The sequence below is a fragment of the Maylandia zebra genome, linkage group LG22 (assembly GCF_041146795.1).
Source record: "Maylandia zebra isolate NMK-2024a linkage group LG22, Mzebra_GT3a, whole genome shotgun sequence".
NCBI lineage: Eukaryota > Metazoa > Chordata > Actinopteri > Cichliformes > Cichlidae > Maylandia > Maylandia zebra.
This window is the reverse complement of record NC_135187.1, coordinates 33340634-33365450: the sequence shown is the minus strand read 5'-3', so window position 1 is coordinate 33365450 and position 24817 is coordinate 33340634. Positions and strand designations below refer to the sequence as shown.

At 43.6% G+C, this 24817-nt stretch overlaps 1 protein-coding gene across 4 annotated transcripts in view; it reads left to right on the top strand.

Annotated features, from left to right (window-relative positions):
- Window positions 1-24440, top strand: part of LOC101472778 (growth factor receptor-bound protein 10) — a 50149-nt gene extending 25709 nt beyond the window's left edge. For 2 of the 4 annotated variants that reach the window (XM_004563643.5, XM_023154927.3), the window contains 12 exons: window positions 7406-7562; window positions 9852-9967; window positions 11035-11109; window positions 11833-11970; window positions 12125-12235; window positions 13773-13871; window positions 13973-14050; window positions 15184-15300; window positions 15771-15837; window positions 15956-16043; window positions 17651-17744; window positions 18781-24440. In XM_004563643.5, the coding sequence (XP_004563700.1) occupies window positions 7406-7562; window positions 9852-9967; window positions 11035-11109; window positions 11833-11970; window positions 12125-12235; window positions 13773-13871; window positions 13973-14050; window positions 15184-15300; window positions 15771-15837; window positions 15956-16043; window positions 17651-17744; window positions 18781-18927 (1287 nt within the window). In that variant the 3' untranslated portion in view covers window positions 18928-24440. Of the gene's footprint in view, window positions 1-5744; window positions 6074-6220; window positions 7236-7405; window positions 7563-9851; window positions 9968-11034; window positions 11110-11832; window positions 11971-12124; window positions 12236-13772; window positions 13872-13972; window positions 14051-15183; window positions 15301-15770; window positions 15838-15955; window positions 16044-17650; window positions 17745-18780 lie in introns of those variants that run through there. The other 2 variants (XM_012922575.5, XM_012922574.5) reach the window with 2 other exon arrangements.
- The last annotated feature ends 377 nt before the right edge of the window (window positions 24441-24817 follow it).

The window sequence follows — 24817 nt, the reverse complement described above, 5'->3', positions numbered from 1 at the left end:
AAACTAACATGATGCTGCATCTCCATCAGATTTGTGAAACTTTCTTTCAGTGGTCTGATTCTGCTCAATAGTGGACTGGATAATGGCCATTTCCCACGCATGTTGTTGCAGTATTACACCATAGAATTCAGTCATGTTCCCCTGGCTTTCACAAGGATTTGGTCAGGTTTTGTCTGTCATTGCTGGGCAAATGAGTTTGCTTTGGCACCGCGACCATGGCTGCAATGCAACTTGTGCTTTTATTTGTGGCCAGAGAGAGCATTACGAACATCAGTGACAGCAGGGAGCCCCGGTAGTTATAGAGACCAATCTCTCAGCCTCAACCAAAGCACCGAAGCCCCATGTGTTGGCTAACCTCCATTCTTTTGAAGTAGTTAGTGAGCAAGACACCGAACCCTTTTCAGTGACCTTGACCTCTGACCTCTTCTGGAAAGATTTAAGAGAAAAGAGGGTTTTAATTTAAAAAAAGGATGTGAAAAACCCCTTTTTCTCATGGTTTGTTGTTCAGCACATGGTTTCATTATTGAAATGTTTGATGCTTGCAAAATATTTCAAAGGTTAAAGCTGATTATGTACAAAGAGGAATCATACTTGGCTGCGGTCTACGGTCTTTAGCTGTGCCAGCGGCAGGACTCTAGGGATGATTTTTCAGCAGTGTTGCCACCACTTCGGTCCAGACTCAGAAATCAAAACAACTTCTCAGAGGGTGAAATCTGATGGCTTTGTATCTCTGCGTTGGCTTAATTTAGTCATTTAAGATTAGACCATCCTAAAATAAGAGTTACTTATTGGGGCATAGCAAATTAAACACACTGTAATGGCTAGTTTTGGCGAGTCCTTAATTGAAACATTAAACAAGAATTTAAGGATTCAGATTCTGTTACTGATATCACTTATTGATTCCTTATTGATTCTCACTGGGTTCTCATTGGCTTTGAGAGTCACCACCATTGATAAACAGCATATCAAAGACATTACATTCATGCAGATTTATTGATTGCATTGTGGTCAAATCTTTGTGCATGTTGGAGGTATTTCCCCTCTTCGTTGTGATCATTTTGTGGTCGTTACTCAAAAAAAGTAATTATTACCCTGAACACTTTTCTTAGAAGTAATGCATTACATTACTTGCTATAATACTTGTTACATTACTTTCATGTTACTTTGTAAAATAGCTGAAACACAATGTCTTAGAACTACCATTTAACAGTTTAAACCTGAGGCTAGAGTCCTACACACCAACACAAATCCCTATTCTAATGAGAACACACGTGGTCTTTCTCTTAGTATTACATATGAACACAAAGCCAACAACACAAAAAGACTTCAAAGTGATCTCCACAGTGATTTCACTTTGAACAGGTAGAAACAGAGGCTGCAGCCTGACTGCTCAGGCTGTGGCTGCTGGGCCGGGGTCGGCGTTGACTCGGCGTGTTAACGTCACTCTTGGTTCTTGGCTAGCTTAGCGTTAGCAAAAAAGCTGAAGTTGTGTTAGCAACATAATGCATTTGTGTCTGTCCTGGATGCACTTCGCTCTTTACCATCACTCTCCATAACGCTGTAGACTGCGCCGCTGTCACCTCAGATGTACGAACTGAAATCAGCTGATTGTAGCGTGAGGGCAAGTAGAACTGATTAGTGGGATCGATAGGCAAGCAGACTAACAATTCCCCTAGCAACTCCAAGGAATTGAACTACTGGGAACCAGTTCAGGCTAACCCAAGAACTGGTTCTTGAGTCCCATCCTACTGTGGCGTTGTCCTTGAGCAAATGTCTGCAAACATCAATGAACTAAAGCAAATCTGTAAAGAAGCGTGGACCAAAATTCCTCCACAGCAATGTGAAGATAAAGATAAGAGAAAAGGTCATATAAAAAACAATCACTTGTGGCTAAAGGTGGTTCTAAAACCTGCTGAATCATTTTTCACAGGACTGTGAGTACAACATGTAAGTATTCACTGGTACACACAAGTTTTGAAAACATTTATTAAATAAATAATGCAAAATATTGTTGTGAGCAGCTATTTAATAGCTGTTCTGTATGCAGCCGTTATTCTTATACATAAGTGTTAAAAGCAGATTCATGTGGTGATCTGTAGCTGTGTTATTAAAAACTAATTTAAGACTAAAGCCCTGAGTCATTCAGTCTCTATTTAGTACTCCTACCTCCCTCTTTGTCTGTGGTCAGCTGATGTACTTCTGCACGCAATGGTCTGCTGACCCACTGCAATCAGATAAGGTGCATGTGTGTGTGTCTCTGTGCATGTAAAGATGGCAGTGAAAGCTTGCTCACCCAAGTCAGCCTGTAATGACAGGATGCACAAGCTCCTCGTTGCATAGTCACGAGGTCGCTGCATAGTCTCGCATAAATCATCATGCTTTGTGATCAATTTTAATTTAGTTACTCACCTGAATAGGATTCAGTACAGTTATGTGTGTGTGTGTGTGTGTGTGTGTGTGTGTGTGTGTGTGTGTGTGTGTGTGTGCGTGTGTGTGTCATGATGATTTACAGGACTCTGACACACATACTCACTCAAGCTTGAATGTAATTTCTGAGGATTACATGGGTCATTTCTGTCATAATAGACTGTAGATTCAGTTTTCCCATTGAAATCATAATAATGAACGGAAACAATGAAAAGTCTTCTAAGGGATTCAAAATGTAGTTGCTAGTGTTGTAATATTGTGGAGATATTTCCCTGAAATGACCTTGGTGTTCTGGTGCAGGAACTTTTTGCATGTTCTCTGCTGAAAAAGCAGTCACAGCAAAGCCTCCGTAGATTTCATCGTAAAGCAGAGCAACAGCTGCATCCTCAGCTGCATCCTCCTGCTCTGACCATTTGGGGGTGCTGTACAGATCAGTGCTTGTTTCAGGTCCTTTTCTCCCAGTTTGGAAGACAGAAATTCTTTGTCGGCATCTGATTGCTGCTCTGATATTAACATGTGCTCAATCCAAATTCCTGAAGAGGGAGTTTACCCACATTCTTTGGACTTTTTTTTTTTTTATCAAAAAAGATCAGTGAGACTGTATCCTCTACATAACCAAACTATGCAGCAGGTATTGATTTTGCTGTGGAACTGGAGAATGGTGAGCTCAGACAAACTAGATGAAAGAAGATGTGTGGAAGGGATGTGGACCTTTGCATGGAAACATAATGTGCTCTTTTAACTCTTTTTAAAAAAAAATATTTTGCTGTGTGGTGGAGCTAGAAACTTGTTGTACATTCTGTCTTACTGGATTGATTTCACCGTGCCCACATGAGCGATCTTTAAACCCGATAAGTTCCTCGAACTGAACAGTAGATATCCATCAAACTTTTGGCTGATATATGTTTGTGCGTGTGTTTGTGCGCGTGCAAGTGTGTGTGGGACAGACGGTGTGCCCTGTCCGTGGTGGGTCGCAGGGAAACGAGCCACTAGACGAAGTTCTGCGATGGCTCTCCAGTGAGGTAAAATTGAGTTTGGCCTGTCTGCAGAGCTAATCAGCTCTGTCTGGCCTGAAACCCGACCACTCAGACATGAAAGGCAGATGACGCTGTAACAGAGCAGGGTGGGAGTCACCAGCAGCCAGCATTCAAAAATTGGCATTAGTGATGGGTGTGTTAGCTGACTGTGGCTGCATAGTCAGCTATCAGTGGAGGTGTTGGTTTCTGCTGGTAATACATTTTCAGTGTTTGAAAATATTCAATCAAATTCAGTTTTATTTATATAGCACCAAATCACAACAACATTCACCTTAAGGCTCTTCAGATTGTGTGGTACAGAAACTACAATAATGCAGAGAGGACCTAAACAATCAGATGAACCCCTTTCAGCAACCACTTGGCGACAGAGGGAAGGAAAAACTCCCTTTTAACAGGAAGAAACCTCCGACAGTTTGTAAATGTTATTTAAAATATTTAGGAAAGACTGCCTGCTGGTGAGCATTTGCAGCTTTTGTCTGTTTATATGGATTGTACTGCTGGCTACACTAAATGTCCTGCGTGCCAGAAAACAGGAGAATGAATCTATATTCTGAACATTTCATGGTTGATGAGCAACAAGAATCACATTTATATACAGTATGTATGCAATTTTCCATTTCTCACAACGGCCAAGAAACAGTAAAGCCTTCCAGAGTTTATCAGTTGTGCCACTTAAAGTTTTTACAAGATGGAAAAAAACATGTTAAGAAGTTTCAACTAGGCTCCCTGTGGATCTTCTCACAGTGGCACTGGCATGGATTTACACAGTAAACTCAAAGTGTGTGTGTGTGTGTGTGTCACTTTTAGCTTGTGGTTTAAGGTCCCATAAACTTCCTGGTCAAGTGGGTTTGACCCTGGTGTAAGTTATTTTGTTTGACCTCTGACCCGATGTGTGCAGTGTGTGTGCACGCGGGTGTCTGTACATGACCTTCCAGTCCGGTATATTGTTGCTCACGGCCCTCTTTATGTGTTGCTATAAGCAGCAGCAGGCGTGTAACCTCAGCCTCAGCCTGGAGAGAGATGAGAGGGAAGTGGAGGGGGGGGGGCGGCAAGGTGAGCTAAGTTTCATGATGGAAACATGAAACTAGGTAAAGGGATTTTAAACTTTCCAAGGACCCTGGCAGTAAAAACATCGACTAAAAAAAGTCGAAAAACACAAATTGAAGACTCCAAAAGTGAGCTCATTATCTCTTCCAATCTTTTCTCTCATCATATTTGGGATTCTCTAATATCTGTAATCAACGTAAACTCTGAGTGCCAAACTGCAGCATGAGGCTGGAGCAAACGTCGAGCAGTAACGTATAGGAAAAAAATCTCCTGGAGCTCGTCTTCATAGTTTACATTTTGTCTTCCCCCTTTGTACCCGTGTCTGTGCTGGAGCGCATGCACCTCATAGTTGGCGTGCACACTGTATTAGGGGCCAGCTGGGCTGGCCTGTGCTCTACACATGAGCCTGATTATGACTCAGTATTTCATTACTGACATTCCTCCATAGCTCTCGCTCTTTTCACTTTCTATCCCCCCCCCACACACACATGTTATCGGCATGTTCCTTTTTCCTCCAGATTTGCTGACCAACCTACCCACCTATCCATCCATCTATCCATCCCTCCATTTCTAGCCCTCCCCTCCATTCCCACCCCAAAGACTGTTTGCCCAGCCGGCACGTGATCCGTGCAGCTTCAGATCGAATCACCCCAACTTTTCTTCCTTTTTTTTGCCTTTAAGACTTCCTGCTGCCTTCTCAGCGACCCTTGAAGCCGTCATTGTGCGTTACACATGTTGCTCTGGTCCTAACACCGTCTCACAGTATTTCACATACAGCTGAGGAGGAGGAGAGGAAGAGGAGGGAGGACAAGGGGGAGGGAGGGGTTAGAAATTGAAACCATTAGGCAGCTCAAAGAAAATGTCAGTGTGTGTGTGTGTGTGTGTGTGTGTGTGTGTGTGTGTGTGTGTTTGCTCAGTGATTGGCTTAGTAGTTTGAGCTTGTTCTTTCTGTCCTCGTGCATGTGAGGAGGTGTGGGTGTGTTTCAGGGAGAGGGACTGCTACTTCTGGTGCGGCGCCATCAGTAAAAGGAGCTGACAGTGTTTTGTTTTTGGGAAGTCGGGTTTGGAGGAGAGGATTGAAAAGCAACCCTGAAGATAAGAGTGGTAGCGTACGTGACAGGTAGCAGCTCACCGTTTTAAAAATCCCACACTGGGTTAATCCTGTGTGAGGAGACGAACGGAGGGAGGGGAGTGGTGGAAGAGGAGGAGGAGGAGGAGAGGAGCTACTGTTCAGACCACTCCTTGCAGCTCAGTCTTTATGCTGCCCAGCACGAGAAGACTGGAGAAGTCGGGGGCTGTCTCTCTCTCTCTTCCTCTCTCATCCTTCCTCTGTCACTTCCTCCCCCTTCTTTCCTCTTTCCTCTCTAGCGCTCTCCTTGCCAATCCGTCCCTCCCTCTCTCTCTCTCTCTTCCTGACTTCCTCTCCTCTCGCCTCCTGTTTCCCTTCCCCTCCCCTCTCTCTCTCTCTCGCTCTCTCTCTGTCCCTGTGTGTCACTGGAGAGCGTCTCAGTGTGAAAATGCCATCCTGCTCTCCAGACTGTTGCCTCTTACAGGCTGTGGAGGTAAGAGACTTCTGCATGTGTGTGTGGGTGTGTGTGTTTGTTTCTTTTATGGGTCTCTGTCATCAGTTTTGTGTGTGCGTGTCTGGTTGCCAGTTTGCATCCCCCCCCCCCCTCAGGTCAGTGTGTTTAAAACTTTTCTCAAACAAACTAATGCGTCATAAATGCAGTTTTTGTCCCCCCTCCTTTGTGGCATCTGGGAAGAGAGGAGGCGGTCTTCGGGCTCTGCAGGGGCAAAGAGTGCCGTGACGTTGTTTCTGGTTGCGCTGGGAGTTTTTCTCCATGTCTGCATGCTGTTGCTCCTGACGCTCTGTGTCATTTCCAGACCACCGCGGTTGCCGTTTACTTGGCGTTTTTACGTATTCCCGCTCTACGGGGGCCTTGGTCTGAATTAATTTTCCGTGAACCCCCCAGCCGCCCGCCAGCCGCCCACCACCTTCCAACCCTTCGCCCATCACTAGGTTTTTCTCTTGTTTCATGTAATTTTCAACAGTTGCTCCCTGGCTGGCAGTCTGTGAAGTGCAGGGCAGCCGAATCCCCGGCTGTGACCAGAGGATGTTGGGACGTGGGCGTGTGAGAACACACACAAGAGCCACCTACCATTTCTGAGATTTAGAAGATAATTTTGCCTCTGTGGTTTGCTCATATTTGTGAGGGCAATCTGTCCCTATGTGTGTGTGAATCTGCTCGTAGAGTGGTGTGAAGCAGCTGGCCTGTGGTTGTCTGTGCAGCAACACACTTGAAGAAGCCAAAAAAAAAATACACCCGGCTTAAATGTCGGTCTGGGCACTTTGGCTGAAATGGTTCAAAATGGCGCAACACTGGGAGGTACTTTGAACTCTGCCCGCTTGCTGCTCCCAGCGGTGACATTTTTAATGACAATATACAACACGTATAAATCCACCACACGGTTTCGCCATCAAAGTTCAAATGTCGGGGTGGGGGGGCAGATTTTTAAGCTTTTCCAAGTGCAGATATTCTCGTATGTGAGGGGAAACGTCCGTTTCGCTGACGTCCGTTTGCTGCGGACAAAAAGGGCTGAACTAAACACTCAGGGACCAGCCAGCCTTTCCTGGACGTCATCCTTCTTCTTATTTTAAGACCTTCTTGTGTTCGAGTGACAGAATATTGTGAACGGGACCAACCAGAGCACCTGGTTATGGAGGTAACTGCAGCTGGTCATCTGTTGTAGTCTCAGCTTTTGTTTTTCCTCTCTCTGCAAATGCTCCTGACAGCAACTTCATGCCTCGTACCTGTTTTTGAAAACATGACCTTTGCTGCTGTCATGTACACATATCCTCACCATCCCTCTTATGTGTGTGTATGTGCTTTCAGATAGTGAAGGTGTGGAGCGAGGATGGGGCCGGCAAAGTCGTGGAGATCCCGGCCGACATGACGACTCGAGATGTGTGCCAGCTGCTGGTCTACAAGAGCCACTGCCTGGACGACAGCGCCTGGTCGCTGGTGGAGCACCACCCCATCCTCGGCATTGGTAAGAATCTCAGTGTTCTGTGTGGATCCCAGTGCGGACAGCGATGCTCGATCCTCGCCTTTTTTTTCCTCCTTTCTTTTTTGCAAGAAAAGGGATTAAAGCTACTTTGGTTCTTGTATTGTGTTTATGCAGTGATGAAAAGGTGATTAAACACCATTAGAAGTTTCAGTGAGGTCGTCAGATTGTTACAAATCTGTTACATTATAACATTTTCTAAAAAAACCTGGGAGCTTTGATTTTACTTTCCTGTAGATTAAAAGAAAAAAGCACATAATGCGATCCATGAAAAAAGGAATTTTTTTCTTGTAGCTTCTAATAAGAGAATAAACGCTTCCTGCTAAATCTCTGCATATTTGCCTTGCGTGTGCTTTTCTGCAGGTGTGTGTGCCCTGTGTATTCACTTGATCACAGCACCAGTGTTTGCATGGCTTTACCACTTGAGAGGGAGGTGTGGTGCTTGTAGGATTAAGCATTTTCCATGTTCTACTCACATGCTTTTCCCTCCCAAATAGTTTGCTCAGAGAGAGGGTGGGGGGAGCGAGAAAAAAGAGGTAGAGGGGGCGGGAAAAAAAAGGAAAACATAGGACTCGTGCTTCGTTTCTTCACTTTTGCCGTGTGTCCCTTTTTGAAGCTTTATTTTTTTTCTTCTTCTTCTCTGGGTCTGCCTTTGTCCTCAATGAGGCTTTCCTCCTCTCGAGTCGTATTTTTAGAGTCAAAGGATTGCTTTGTGCTTTCCTGCTTGATCTGCGTTTCTGGGGGGGGGGAAAAAAGTGCACCGGAGCGATGGAATGTGAGGTGAGGAGAGGAGAGGAGAGGGAAGAAGGGAAGGAGAGATGAAGGGAGAAAGAAAGAGAGAGACAGACAGAAGGTGGGGGTGGAGGGCGGAGAGGCCTGGGACTGAAGCGTCATACCAGAGCTGCGAGGAACCAATCGCCGGTCTCTATTGGACGAGCCCCTAGCCTTTCTAGCCAATCGGCCCTTTCCTGACTGTCCACAGGAAATTCCCCCGCTTGTAGCCAACGAGGGCGTGCACGAGCGGACGCGCGCAGAGTCCAGACATTTCCACCCCTTTAACTACAGCCAGAGCTAAGCAAGAAAAAAAGAAGTGAGAACAGCTTCAGTTTAGAAATGTGTGTTTGTGCCTCAGTGAAACAGGAGAACCCTGCCTGCACGTCCACGTCTAACTGGAACATCCCACCACTATCAAATTCTTACCTGCATCACTCTGAGATCATGTGCCCTCAACTTAAGATAGACGAGGACACGCACACACAAGCAAGCACACACACAAAGAAAGTAACTGGGCCTCCGTGGTGCACAGTGAGCAGGTTAGGTCTATGTGAGCCTGTAATGTGTGGTTGTGTGTTTGTCTGTGGTTTGTACTTTGCTTATGGCTTTGCTGCTCTCAGCAATCAGCCTAAATAAATGACATCATCTTCCTGCAAACCCCCCCCCTCCTCCTCCAACACCACTACCTTCACCTCCTCCCTCCTCTGCCTCACAGCGCTTCTTCCTCTTCACCGCCCCTCCTTATTTAACCTCTTAGTTCCTCGCCCGTCTCTTAGTAACAGGCGATGTTTTTAAAAAAAATCAAAAGTATTTATTTCTTGCTGCGTCATTGTACACAATGCTGATGTGGGGGTTAATGTGGCTAAATTTCTGCTGGAGACATCTTATATGGATCTCTGCATGTTTGTAATTCATGGACTCTGGCATAGCAGCTTTCCATGAATCACAGTTCTAAATAATCCTTATTATTATCTTTGTTCATCCTCTATCTGAAACAAGCCAGCATTCTTCTGATTGGCAGCAAGCAAACAAAAGGTTCTTGTATTTATTCATATATGTGAACAGCTTATTAATACTCTGTTACTCTGCGAGACACTTTAAAATAAAAATATCCTCGACGGTTCCAGTGTATGGCACTGGAATTACATTCAGGTTCAGCGCCTCAAAAGCTGTTTTGTTCAGCCTGCTAGGGGATGCAGTTACAGCTCACAGTAAGTCCTTTAGTGACAAGGACACTTCTAAATATGCTGTCAACACAGGAGGGAGGAAAAAAAGTGGAAATGTATGCAAAAGAGCTGCTTGTTATGCTGTGGATGAATCCCTAAAATGAATCTAAATAAGAACAATGAACGGTGTTTTTGACATGAAAATCTTTTTAGTATACAAATGAGCCCTAAAAGCCGCGCTCGCAGATTTAAAACCGGACGGTTTCTGTTCGACGCCGTCCCCAGAGGGCAATTTCTTTTTTTTAACATTGCCTGTGTCTGTGCCCTCATTCAGAGAGATGTGTGGAGGACCACGAGCTGGTGGTTCAGGTTCAAGCCTCCATGAGCGGTGACAGTAAATTCCTCTTCAGGAAGAATTATGCCAAATATGAATTCTTCAGGAACCCCCTGGTGAGTCTCCTGCATCCCTAAAGTGACCTTTCTGTGACTGCCTCGGTTTAGCACGCATCCCCCACAGAGCCACGTAGACACAGCAGCACACACACACACAAAGAGTGAGAGAGGGGGAGAGAAATTGGGGTTCAAAAGGTTTTTCATCTTTTGATGTTTTTGAAATGCAGCAACAAATTTGTTGCTAGCAGCCAGCACCTCTGTGTTTAATCGTTTTAGCCAAAAATTAGAGGATTGTTGTGTTTTCGGGGTTTTTAAATCACCTTTTAGTCATTTTTCTGTTCAGGAATCGTCAATTAGTATAAGACAAAGAGTCACAGCTGGGGTTTTAAGCCCTCATTACATGACGGGTAAATGGCAATGCTAAAGTATTTTAGCTACACTCTCTGCATTTCCCGTTTCATTCTTCCTCCTGGAAGAAGCTAACGGTTTCAGTTAAAACTCATCATTATCCTTTTATCCTACCTTCAGACAGGTGCTAAAATCTCAAAATGCAAAGCCGATCGTCGTTTTTTTAAAGACGTACACGTCCCTACTTCTGGCAGCCAGCGCCGAGCGGCCTGCGTGGCATCTTTTCTGGCGATGGACGCAGCGTGGGGCTGTTACTGTTGTGTGCTGGCCGGGTATACGGTGACATTATTGCTGTGGGTGATTTAGGTGTGTGTCAGAGCCAGCAGGTGACCTCAGCTCTGTGGTAATGAGCACAGTAAAACACAGGAGTGCTGGCCACGGCTTGTCAATCACGCTAAGAGTAGCGCTGCTGGTTAAAGGGGATTACATCAGCGGGTGAGATCATACTGCATCTACTCCGAGGGCTGGAGTGCCCTCTCTCTCTGTCTCCGCACCACTTTGGCTCTTAGTCCTTGTGTTGATTGAACACTCACACATCCCATACACACACACACACACACACACACACACACACACACACACACACACACACACACACACACACACACATTCTGGATAGAGAAGCACTATCCTAAGTGGTCTGTAGTGCCTCTCTCTCTTTCTTTGTCTCTTTGTCTCTCGCTCACTGGCGATCTCCGTGTGTCTTTTCCATGCAGAACTTTTTTCCGGAGCAGATGGTGGCTTTTTGTCAGGAGTCTGATGGCTCAATTCCTCCGTCACAGCTCTTACAGGTGAGTTGATGACTCAGTGAAGCAATACTATGAATTATACGAGCCCTGATATCTCAAGAGCGTTACCATCTGTTCATCCAAAAATATGCATGCGCATGCACAGACAGATTATGGTGCTGCGCTCAATTTGCTTCCCGATTTTTAGAAATATAAAATAAGCTGCCTCATTATTTCACTGCGATATTCATTTTTAATTCAGATTTTCATTATGATCTATTTTAAAAGCAGATACCCAAACAGTGCTGCATTCACTTCCCCTGCAGCAGTGCTATTATAGTTATTTTTATTTTATTTTGGCTTGTTCTTTTTAATTCAGTTTAGTTTTTAATATTTGAAAATGTTTGTTTAGTTTTGTTTTCTCTTAGCTTCAGTTTGAGTTTTAAGGTCACAGGTCAGATTTGGGGAAAATCACAGTTATTGCAATAAAAACACAGAACGTGTTGAACGCGGTTGACTCATAGAGACTCATCCAGACTTTCAGCAAACACGTCCACTAATGCCTCATCAGGCAAGCTGTAATACAACTTTTTACCCAACTAACAAACACTCAAACTAAGGATATTTATTTTAGTTTGTTTTCCAAGTTCCACCAAATTATTTCAGTTAATTTTATTTATTTATATTTTATTTTAGTTAACAAACCATATTTAGTTTTGGTTAATTATAATATCCTTGCCCTGCAGCAGTATTAACGATAGATGTTGTTGTGCGTTCGTTTTCCAGAACTTTCTGAACTCAAGCAGCTGTCCAGAGATTCAGGGCTATCTGCATGTGAAAGAGCCTGGACGCAAGTCCTGGAAAAAGCTCTACATGTTCCTGCGCCGCTCCGGCCTTTATTACTCCACTAAAGGAACATCCAAGGTGAGAAAGTATTGCTTTATTGATTGTGGAAGTGGTGTGAAGTAAACTAGATCTAGGGCTTGTCAGCTGCCTAATCCCACAATTTGTGTGTGTGTGTTTGCGCTTGTTGTGCATTAGCTTAAATCATATATCGCCACCCTCACAACCCCCACAGGAGCCCCGGCACTTGCAGGTACTGTCAGACCTGGAGGACAGTAACGTCTTCACCGTCATCACGGGCCGAAAACTTCACAACGCCCCCACAGACTACCAGTTCTGCATCAAGGTAACACACAGACAAACCACAGACTGTAAATAAAGATGCAGCCACAGTGACATCACCCACTGGTTTGTGAAATCATGTTTTGAGGCTTCAGATTTTTAGGATTTTGGCCGCTTGGTTGTTATTTTTGTGGAGCCAGAGGTGACTGCGTTTGGGTGGTCAGAAAGCTGCATCCATAAACAGATATGTGCTATATTTAGCCATGATTTCATCCTAATTTTTGCTAAATAACATGGAAGTAGAACTTGACTCAGCAACACTGAAGCTAAGAGTTCTCGAATAGTTTGTTAGTAGAAGTAGTCACACTTCAGGCCTTATTATTAGCCACATAATTACACACAAAATGCTCCAAAAGGTACCAAATGCACAAACGCAGTTAAAGTGCAGTGATTCAGATTAGCTGAAATGTAGCTCAGCGGGCAGCTAGCGGCTACAGCTGCTAATCCGCTAATACTGCATAACTTCAACTTTAATAAAGTTTCAGTGCATCAGTAACAATGACTGTATACAGTCATTGGTCAGTAACAACACATCTCACCTCTCATTCTGTGGTTATAGAGGAAAGAACTGGCTGAACAGACTGTAAACATGCTGGGAAGTTGTGCTAACATGGGAGTCTGTGGGGATTGGTTCAGTCTTAGAGTCAGCCTCTAGTGGTCATTACAGGAAGTGCAGTTTTTAACTTCAGGGCTCCCACTAGAGATGAATATTATTGTTCTTTAATAGCTAAAAAATGTCTCATTTGACAGATTTTTTCACAGTTTTGAAATCTTTATTTAAAGTCAGTACTTCTCTGCATATGTTGTATGTAGTGGGCGTGTCTGTGAGGACAGACTGTGCCCCGCTCCGGGTGGTATCTGCGGTGGGCGTACCTGCTGATCTGGGATAAGCTCAGGGGGATAAGCAGGGATGGCACAGGGAATCTGGCCCACCTGACCTCTTCACCTCTCTTTTACACACACACAGACACACACGTGCTAGACGATTGGCGTGTCAGATGCTGTCAGCGGGGGTGACAGTGCAGGATTGGGTGAGGGATTTTTCTTGGTGGGGTGAGGGGGTGGTGGGGTTTGTTGCCATGGTGACATGAATGAATTTATCAGTATGAGGTTGTATTTAGGGAGCAGTGTGCCTCATGCCCTTATTGGTGGTGGAAGGAGGAAAGGAAAAAGGAAAAAGTCTAAGCTGTGATTTTGGACAGAGTTGCCTGGAAAGTCGCAACTCTGTCCATAAATAAATCATAAAAAAATAGATTTTCCTAACCTTACTGTATCACTTACTTTCATGTTATTTGACTGCATGCAGTGTATAAATATTTAATAAAGATTGGGTCATGTGGAAAATGCTAAATTCTTTTCAATCGACTCCTGATTGCCAGATCTTTGCTGTGATTAGGGCGCAGACCTGTGCTGCCGAGCACAACAGTGGCTGCACTGTGACTGTGTTCTGGCACGGTCACATGAAGCCTTATTACTGTTCATGTTTGCGATGTGCATCTCGTTAATCTAATTCCCCGCTGCGTCCTCTGTTTGGTCGACAGCCCAGCAAAGTGAGGAGCGACTGCAAGGAACTGAAAATGCTGTGTGCGGAGGACGAGCAGAGCAGGACTTGCTGGATGACTGCCTTCAGGCTGTTCAAAGTAAAAACCCTGCACTTTTCTTGCGTCGCAGTTAAACATTAATGAGTTAGTTGGTGCTTGGATGTTAAGCTGATGCCTTCTCCTCTCTCCTGCCCCCGTAGTACGGAATAGTGCTGTATCAGAGCTACAACGTGCCCCAGCAGAGGAAGTCTAACCTCTCGCCTTTTACTGCACCTGTGGTGAGGATCTGCTCTCTGTGACATCGCCTTACTGCAGCTCTGCTCTAACAGCAGGGACGAATCCAGATTGATGCATGAATTAGCCGATAGTAATCTTGGGACGAAGCTCAAAGCTTCTTAAGAGGAAAAAACTTGTTTTATTGAAATGCTGAAATAGATTTTTATATTCGGATGACCAGGCTACTGCTGACGTTTGCTGCTAATGTAAGCAGACAGTTTACAGCAAAATGGCATCCATTAAAAAACATCTTATCCTATTTTTTTAATAAGTGAATATTTACATACTGTTCCAACACATGCACAGTTAACAGGAGAATTGTTTTTTGCAGGTGTGATGTGTAATCCCCTCGCACCATGAGGTGTTGAAAAAGGTGTCATAAGCTGCTTTGGAAAGATTGTGAATAGAATTAGTCGCAATTCTCCACAATTGAAGTCTGTGCCCTAACCTTAAGATTAGATACTTCTACAGCGAGTTAGCCTGTGTTTAAAACTTCACACACATACTCACAAACCCCGCTATCTGAAAGTGTTAGGCGATCAGTGGCAGCTCAAACTAAAAGCAGTTCCACTCAGTTTTCCTGATGTTTCCTGAACTCAGCGTTCAGTTTAGAAGCTGAAGCTGGGTTTGCCACTGCGCTTGTTCAATAGAGTAATGGTGTATGATTATCAAAGCTTTTAGGAAACGGTTAGAAAGACCGTGAGAAAAAATTAACACAGCAGATCTTCGAGCATTATGTTTAATTAATGTAACTTCTTCTGAAAGGTGTTAGGATATAATATAACAACGACTCCTAAAAAGGGGAAAAATTAATGTTGGATTATTTTGTGAAGAGTAATATTATTATATTATATTATATTATATTACATTTATTATAAGAAAGTCTTGACTAATTTGAGTCCCACAGCCAGATAGCCAGCAGAGGCTTGTGCTTTTCCTCAAAAGGGGCATTTGTGGATTGACTAAAGTGGGTCTGTGTGCAGACAGGATTTGTCATGCTCCAGTGAGTGTGTCTGGCTTGTTTAACCCTTGACCCTTGTCTACCACCCCTCCACCCTTTTTCTTGTATGCCCCCTCCCTCTAACCCCTACCCAACCACCATCACCCTCCACCCACCCTGCCGCTCTCCAAACAGCGAAGCGTATCTGAGAATTCCCTGGTTGCCATGGACTTCTCCGGGCGGACCGGTCGCGTCATCGACAACCCCATCGAGGCCCAGAGCGCCGCCCTGGAAGAAGGGCATACCTGGAGGGTAAGCAGAGGGAGCAAGGATTCTGTTCTGCAGGGTGGGCTTAGATAGGAAATAGAGGATATCTGACTAGAAGTGCAAACGTATTCAAGCCGCAGCTGCTTTGTGTGATTACCACAGAATATGCAGGAGTTTCCCAGTATATTTAAAAATTGACTGCTTTTATGGATGGTATGCACTGAAGCCTTTCATACCCTACAAGGCTGCGTTTTCTTTGTGAATTAAAGTGTGTAGTAGTTGCACTTTACCAAAGCTGTGCATCCTTCAGTAGAGTGTTTGTTATTGGACTAAAAAGAATTGAAGAGTGATTCACAGTAAAACATTCCTGTGTTTGTTTTGGTCCAAAGTGATGTTTAAACATAGTTTAGTTTGCCATGAGGGTTACACACGTGATGGGCATGGCTTAGGGACTTTGACTTTGAGGGAGTTTTGTTTTACATGATGATATCTAACGATAAATGTGGTGTTTATAGAAAAGGAGTCAGCGTATGAATGTCTTGGGCAGTCCCAGTCCCCTGCATCCATCTTCTCTGAGCACAGGTACTCTCATGTGACACTGGCCTAGCAATAACACCATGAGCAGTATAAATACATTTACAAATATATATAATATGGTTGTGTCTGTCTGTGTGCGTGAAAAACTTTGCGTGTTTTTCAGTGATTCACAGGACACAGGTGTGGTTTCATGGTCGTATCATGAGAGAGGAAGCCCACAAAATGATGATACAACAAGGCCAAGTCGATGGGTGAGTTACGACATTGTCGAACGGAGAGCGCTCCTCACGTGAAGGCTCCGGGAGGAAGATAATTTTGTCAAAGTAGTCCAAGTGCTGTCAGGATGATTGTGCTTTGGTTCGTCAAAGCAACAACACACACAGAGCAAATTTTAATGCTTTCCAGAAACTGCAAAAGAACACTGCTCAAAAAATTACTGGAGCACTTTTTAATCAGAATATTGCATCAAGTCAGTTAAACTTCTGAGACCTGATGTGGTCAGGTTAGTAGCAGAGGAGGTTTTAATCAGCTTCAGCTGCTTTGGTGTTGATGAAATAAACAACAGGTGAACTAGAGGGGCAACGATGAGACAACCCCCAAACAGGTGGAGGCCACTGACATTTTTCCCTCCTCATCTTTTCTGGCTGTTTCTTTCACTAGTTTTGCACTTAGCTTGGGTCTGTGTCACTACTGGTTGCATGAGACGATACCTGGACCCTACCAAGGCTGGACAGCTTGGACAGTACAAACCAATCAAGATCAATGCGAGCCATTACTAGAAGATTTGCTGTGTCTCCCAGCACAGTCTCAAGAGCATGGAGGAGATTTCAGAAGACAGGCAGTTACTCTGGGAGAGCTGGACAGGGCTGTAGAAGGTCTTTAACCCATCAGCAGGGTCCACTGTGCAAGGAGGAACAGGGTGAGCGCTGCCAGAGATACAAAATGACCTCGAATAGGACACTGGTGCAAATGTCTCTGACCAAACAATCAGAAACTGACTTCATGATGCCTGAGGGCCCGACATCCCCTAGTGGACCCTGTGCTCACTGCCCAGGACATTGGAGCCAGATCTGCTTTTGCCATAGAATACCAGAATTGGCAGCTCTGTACTTTTCACAGATGAGTGTAGGTTCACCCTGAGGACGTATTAGAGACATTAAAGGATGTGGAGAAGCCGTGGAGAACATTATGCTGCCTGTAACATAGCATGACCGATTGAGTGGTGGGTCAATGATAGTCTGGGAAACACACAGACCTCTACAGGTTAGGTGACAGCACTCTGACTCCCATTAGGTATCAGGGTGGAATCTTTGGAGCCATTCTCAGACCCTACTCTGGTGCTGGGTGGATCCTGGTTTCCTCCTGTTGAATGGGAATCTCTGATCTCATGTGGTGAGAGTATCCACTCAATTCCTGGAGGATGAAGAAATTGATACCATTGACTGGCCCTGCTGGCCTGACCTAAATGCAACAGAACACCCCACATTATGTTCTATGTTTCAGTGCATCTGAGCAACCAGGTTGCACCTCAGTCATGCCCTGGTCCAGATCTGGGAGGAGATGCCCCGGTACACCATCCATAACCTGCTGCATCATTTTAAATTTTCAGGATGTCTTTGAATTCAGCTTTCTGTAGGTTGATCATTTAGTTTTCATCAAACGATGTGGCATCTTTTCATCCTAACACATTACCCAGTGGAGTAATATCCAACGTGATTTTTCAAAGTGGTCCATTAATTTTTTTGAGCAGTATATTCAAGGTGTGTATTATCAAGCATATGGAAATTCATGGTAGATATGTCAGTCCTTTTTATAAGGTGGTTGAACTAGTTCTCATGATGTAATCTTTTTCTTTCAGGTTATTCTTGTTGCGGGACAGTCAGAGTAATCCCAAGGCATTCGTGCTCACCTTGTGCCACCACCAGAAGATCAAGCACTTCCAGATCCTACCGGTCAGTGTGATTACAAAGCAAGAAAAATCTCACCGCCTCTGTTAAGATGCACTGAAATGAGAAACGGTGTGAAAATGACACAAATTTGACTTCTTGTTATAGTCTGACTGCTAAACTGCAGTCACAGTCTCATAAACCAGCTGCTGTGGCTTGTTGGCATCACCGGCAAAGGAGTACATTTGTCCCCAGAAGCAGGTCCATCTTTAAAAATAGTCTGCGATGCAGTTTAATTCTATAGTGTAAAAAAACCCTACGGCAGACTCTGCCCAGCGAGCCTGCTACACTCATTTAGCATCACCACCAACCCGTGTCCAAAGTACGCTGTGCTTTTTTAAGATTTTAAAATGTGTTTTTTGCTTCCTCCCAGGCAGCCGTGCACTTAGATTTGTTTTGCTGCAGGACAGAAATCAGCTCGAAACAGCTCAGAGGAAACAGATCAATCAGTTATTGACAAAGATGCAGTTGCATGGAGAAAGTGTTTTAACTTTATTTGGAAAAAGGTATATATGTATTTCAGACTGATTACATTGAACTGATAATAGATGGCCATTCTCCTCCAATGGAGTTTCTGTCCGTTCAGTCAAAAGTGTAAATGTTAAAAATGCCCAGTTGATAAAACTCATTCATGTTCATCCATCCCTGATATTCTAGTGTGGATCAAAGTGACTGATAGACAAACTAATCTGTAGGAGTATAAAATTTGTTGGTTTGTAGTTTATATCGTCAAAGAAATGCAAAAAGTAGCCAGTCGGATCACTCCACAGACTGTACTGAATATTAATGTCATCTCCAGGTCTGAGAAGGGATAATGTCCTAAACCTAACCCTAAACCTAACTGGCTTCATTAGTGTTTGATATTAAATCATTTGCTTATCTTATAAATGCAGTACAGTGGCCTGGCGATGTAGACCTGGATGTGATCATCTGTTTGCACTCCTGTCAGATGTTCCATGTTTTATCGTTACCTCATAAAGATCAGTCTCTGTCATGTGGTGTCTAAACTATCTCCTCTCCTCCGTCTGATTCTGCTCTGAAGTGTGAGGAGGACGGTCAGGTATTCTTCAGCCTCGACGACGGCGCCACCAAGTTCACCGATCTGATTCACCTGGTGGAGTTTTACCAGCTTAACAGAGGAGTGCTGCCCTGCAAGCTCAAACACCCATGCACCGCTGTGGCCTTGTGACACTCCTCCCCCCCAAACCTTTCTTTGCACACCTCTCTCCCTGAGATCTCCCTCCCTCCCCTTCTGTCCCCTTTACCCCTTCCCTTACCAACGCAGTGGGGGTTGAGGAGATGGAGAAAAGTTACGTCCTGTTTTGCGGATGTGAACAACTCTGCTAGGAGCCAGGACTGGAAGTCGATGTCCCCCAGTGGGTAACGGCCAAGTGTCGAAGACTGTGGACTCCTGCGGTTGTTTTGTTATTGGTGTTCAGACCCCAGAAAAAGACCAGCGTGATGTGAAACCACAAGATGGCTACAGTATGTTTCCAGTGGGTCTCTTGGATGGATCCCTTCCTTTAGAGTCCCAAACCTTTCAGCCCCACCCACCCACCTTCCCCATCCTCCAGGCCTGATAAGCTGTGGTGCCCGCCCTGTCCTCGATACCGAGGTGGGCGGGGAGCGCCACCTTCTGACTTCCTCAATGATCATCAGGGATGGACGGGAACCTCCCTGGGTCCCATCAAACTTGATCCAGGAGTTTTCTCAACCTGTGCAGTCCAGTCTGGATAAGCTGACACCCTGCCCTCCACCCCCCGGAAACACCTTAGCGGGGCATGACGTGGCATCGCTGCCGTGTCCCGACCCACAGACCCCTGATGCAACCCCAATCCCGCCTCCACACGAGCTCAGAAAAAAGTCGGGAGAGAAACGAGAAGTCGCTGAAAGGCAAGACGAGCAGAGCAGGGGCGAGGGTTTGCTGAAAGGACAGAGGAATGTTTATCAGGAAGGCTGTACAAGCCTCTCTTGTAGAGTTGATTACTTGATGTCATTTTAATGCTGTTTTATTACTGTTGATTCAATGAAGAACTTGTTTTGCACTCCCGAGCGGACAGACGACAGCTCTTTAGCTAAGAGAAGCTGCCTCCTCTTCCTCCTTCACTCCCCTTCTGAAAAGCACGCATGTGAATTTCCATCAGCTCTGGCTGGATTACGGTGGTGTGGGAGCACAGTCACATCATGCAGTGCTTTCCAGTAAGGTTTAAGAACATCTAACTAACCTCCCCAGCCGTGTGTGTCGTACCAACAAGACCACAACAATTAAAAAACATGAATGTGCTCTTGAACCAGCTGTAGGTGTCTCAAGACTTTAAGGAAGAAGAGGAAGATTTTCAAATAGACTCACTTTAAAGTGTGTCGAGCCCAAGCTTTCTACCATTTCGGTCTTTTTTTTCCAATCAAAATGGTTATTTTATCTGTTGGTGAATTTGTCTTTGAATGTTTTCCTTTTACTAAATAATTTCTGAGCTCTCTGCTTGCACATTTTTAAAAAAATCAGCCTGATTTGTTGTCGATGGGTTGGAGCTGTCGTGTTCGGATTCTGACCACTGTTCCCTCGTTGAAAGCAACAAAAGCACTCTCGAAACTTTTATTAAAAACATTTTAAATATGAAATTTGAACAAATTACTTGAAACGTGAACTCAGTTGTCTGTGTGTCAACAAGCAGTCAAATGAGCTTCACTCGCCTTAAGTGAAAATTGTGAGCCTTGTGTATAAAATTGAAGCTATGTTTTAAAAAGTAATGCACATAGAGTAACACGTTTGGGATTTTTTATTCAGGGGTGGTGGAAGAACATCATGAGTGGGGAGAAATGGTGGGAGATTTGGGAAACAGTCCTTTTTTGCTTTCTTGTCAAGAAATGTAACACACTCACAGGATCTGTACGTTAAATATGAGGCTAATGCTAGCGTGACTAGCAGTCTTGACTCTGTGCAGTTAGAAAGTCTGCCTAAAGCCACCTCTAAAGTCAGTAATCAACATGTTTTATCATCCTGGAAACAACAGTTTGTGAAAGTTATCTGATGTTTTTACTGAGCTTGGCTAGCTGGCTGTAGACTGCTAGCTAGCATCACACATAACTAGCTAGCTTCTCATCTCTGCCTTCTTTTCTAACAGGAAAGCAAAAAATATATTTTCCAAAAGGTCTAAAAGATTCCTGTAAAGTAAAAATCCATTGGAAAAAAACTTTGAAAACATGTACTGGTGATGCAATCTCAGATCTGGATAAAATGTCAGTTAACTCTATATTTAGATATTTCCATTAGCTGCATGAAGTGAGCACCATTGCTAAACATCAACAGGGTCGCTAAATTACAATCAAGCAGAAATGGCTTCTTTCTTGATTTTACAATCAAGCAGAAATGGCTTCTTTCTTGATTTCACAACCAATCCATCAAACAACAAATCCACCGCTACAGAGACATAGGAAGCTAACATTACAGAGGGGTTTCGCTTAGTTTAGTAGTACCAGGTCATTGTTTGAGTAAATTAAGGGCCAGCAAGTTTTTGTTCTTTCATTTTGAAAAAGTAAAAGTATTCAATTATTCAAGCTTCTCAAATAACAGGTTTAGTGAACTGAACCTCCAGTTTCAGATTGTTGTACTAGCTGTCACCTTTGGTTCTTGAGATTTTTTTTTCATTCTTTATTTTTTGTAGACACATGACCCCTAACCATGTGACATTAACTTGTCGGCCATTTTGGACATGTGACAATGTAGGATAAAGTGAACAAGGCCCCAATCACACAAGCCTACAGACTGGTCTGCAACCAGCTGGAAACCACTGGTCATGATGGGGAAATAAGTATTACTTTAATGCTTGCAAGTAGTTAATGGAGGTTGATGGTTTTCACTCGAAAAATAAAGTCTCAGTCACACATGCCTTCCGGGTGGTCAGTGGCCCCTATTTTTCCCCAATGACCCACCTGTCAGTATGGAAAACATTTTGGAAACTGTAAAAAGTGCAGCAAAAAAAGGAAACAAGGAATATTTGTATTTATGTAAAAGTTGTCCTTTTTTGAAACATGCTGGTTGTAAATCTCAAGCACAGCTTTTACTTTGAAGAAGGAATCCTCTCCATCTCTGGTTTGTGTGACAATTTACTACTGCTCAGAGAGTAATTACAAATATCTTTCAGACATACATGACACACAGCGATGCAAATATGCTAGCAACCAAAGGAGTCATTGGGAGGTTTCCATTATAGCACCTACTTTGCAACTGATTTCACCCAGCGAGAGCCACCAACCTCCTGGAAGTACTACCAACCAGTCCGTAAATATGTTTCCCTGACAACTAGTGGTTGTATCGTTTCTAATATGATGCCATGTGAGAAATCTCAGTACACCAAAATTTGACCAAAATCTTCTAAATTGACTAAATTGGATATTAGTGATGGTTAGTCTGTAAGTCTAGCTGCTGTGATAGTAGATCTCATGGAAAACATTTGTCACGTGAATGTGTCCAAAATGTGTTACCATTTTACTGTTTCGGTTTCCTTGAATTTTTGGTTGAACGCTAGCTTTATACTAGAACATACCACATGTATGTTACAGAGAACGAGTTTGCTAATAGGTGGCTAAATGCTAAACACAGAACCTTAACCTTATGCCCAATCTTAGCATTCATGGTTCAAAACTCATTAAAGTGGCATCAGTTTGTGAATCAGTCGGTATCATAAGCTTTTTCCCCCCTCTACCTAGTTGGTCTACTGAAAAAAAATGAGCTGTCATCAACCAATTCATGACATGTAAGAGAAAATGCCAATTGTTGATGCTGTTGCCAGGTCTCTAAAAATGAATCTGTAATAGTCAGCATAGAGATCAGTTCCAAAGAATTAGATTCACATAGAAATTCCTCTCAAAGTAGCTTAAACAGATCACGAGTTAGTTTATTTTTGACCTTATTTATAGTAACAGGAAAAAGATGCCCAAGAAAGGAGACGAGGAATCCTTTTTGTCATTCCTACTGTCACATGACCAACTGAACCCGTGTGACATAACACCTGCTTTTGTGCAGCACCCGTCCCGCCCTCACCTGCAGTTTCCATCCATCCTACCCCAGATTCACAGGGTTAGAATGAGGTCGGCAGACTCTAAGCACCGACACTGATACACACACACACAGACACACACACAATCCACTGCCGCCACCAGCCAACTAATCGCGTGACTTAAACGACTCACCAGCTCTGCACTCCACCAATCAGGCCTTTCTGGTCAGTCAGGTCAGACTCTCTCCAGGGATTGGATAATGCTTGAATCCCCCGCCCCCCTCTCCCACCTGTGTCCAGCCTGTAAGCTATATGACCCTGTGGTAAATGTGTGTGTTGGTGTGCGGATGACCAGACTGTTATATTCACTCTTCAGGAAGTCTGCTGGCTAACGCGCTTGCCCTTTTAGAGGCGGTAAGAAGACAGTCTGGTAAAGTCGGGGGGGTAAGCTGCAGATTTAGAGGAGACGGGAGTTTGACTGGAAGTTTCCCAGCATTCCCAGTCATCAGTTTAGGTTCTTCCCTGTCTGACAGAGGATGAAAGCCACGTCACTATGGGTCAGCGGGGACAAAATCACCGTCCTCCCTCCATTTTTTTTTTTAAGTCACTGTGCTACAATGCAATCGTTCACAGAAGTCCAATCATATGAATATATACCAGTATAAAGTCTTGTTTTCAAAGTATGTGAAGCTATGGAGAAGATGTAGATCTAACACTGTACCTAGGTCACAGATCACTATGTATGGGCTGTTATGCTTTTGCTCATAACTCCATGTAAAATGAAGAATGATTTGTTTTTTCCTTTTTTTTATTTTATGATTGTGTGTATGACTTTATTGTGTATTGTCTTTGGTTTGCCACAAAATGACGTATACCACAGCATATACAGTATTAATTAAATTAAACTTCTTTTTTTATTTTATTTTAAGAAATCAAACTGGATTTTTGGCATGTGTCAAATTTCTGAACTTCGGTTGTGTTTATAAGCTGACAGGCTGTCGGAGTCTTCATCTCTGCCAGGTTTCAACTCTTTCAGTATTCCCTCTCTGTCATTTATACTCCATGTTTGGATATTAAGCCCACACACACACACACAGCATTGTTTTTTGATGGAGAGCGCACACGCTAATTCTTAAGCTTTTCATCACAAGTAGTGCAATTATAAGCTGTAGCTCCAGAGGATTGTGCATCTCATTATAATGTCTATGTTGTCTGATTATTTTTCTTAAAGGTGCGTAACATTTTTTTGTATTCTCTCGCAGCACGTGCCTCTTTCTGAAACGGTCACAGCTCCCTAGTTGCCGTCCGTCCACTCTCACACTGCGTTTCAAATTAGCTGTGACTGTGAAATGCAGCCTTACCGGAACTAAATGCTAATGTGGACGTCACACGTCAGTCCCACTGAACTTCGGTGACTTACACTATAGGTGCAAGTGAAGCTAACTCATTGTTTTTATTGCTGGGTCAAAGTCATCATAAGTTGAAGTCAAATATAAAATTCCAGGGAGGAAAAAAACAAAGGATCAAATGAACTGTAATCATTTTTTCTGATGTACACTCCTCCACTGTGCTTTGCTTCATTCTGTCTGTGCGGCTCCTGGATCTACATTGTATCCTTTTCAGGTATTTTTTGTACAAATAAGGGACTGATATATTCTCTGTTTATTGGAAATTAGAATAAAAGACAACATTGCTATAAACCAAACATGCCTGACTCCTGCTCTGTTGTTCTCTGCTGTTTGAAGTTTGGATTAGATACGCTATGTACTCTCACTTGCTTTTATTCTTGCAACCAGATTCCAATTTTGGACATTTTCATTCTTCATGGAAGATTTTCAGGATTAGTAAATCAGATACTCCTTAGAGTATTCCAGTCTAATAAGGTACAGGAAGCTGTCTTTCTCATTTTGCCTTTTTATCATCAATTAATCTTTCATTTGAAATGTGAAGCAAATATATTTAACTGTAATAAATAATGTAATTTAAAGGCTACAGAGATAGCTAGTTAGCTTCTAGGATTGTCCATTGTATCCAAAAAACAGTTACTTTTGAGTATTGTGCCACCCCTTATTTCTTTATATT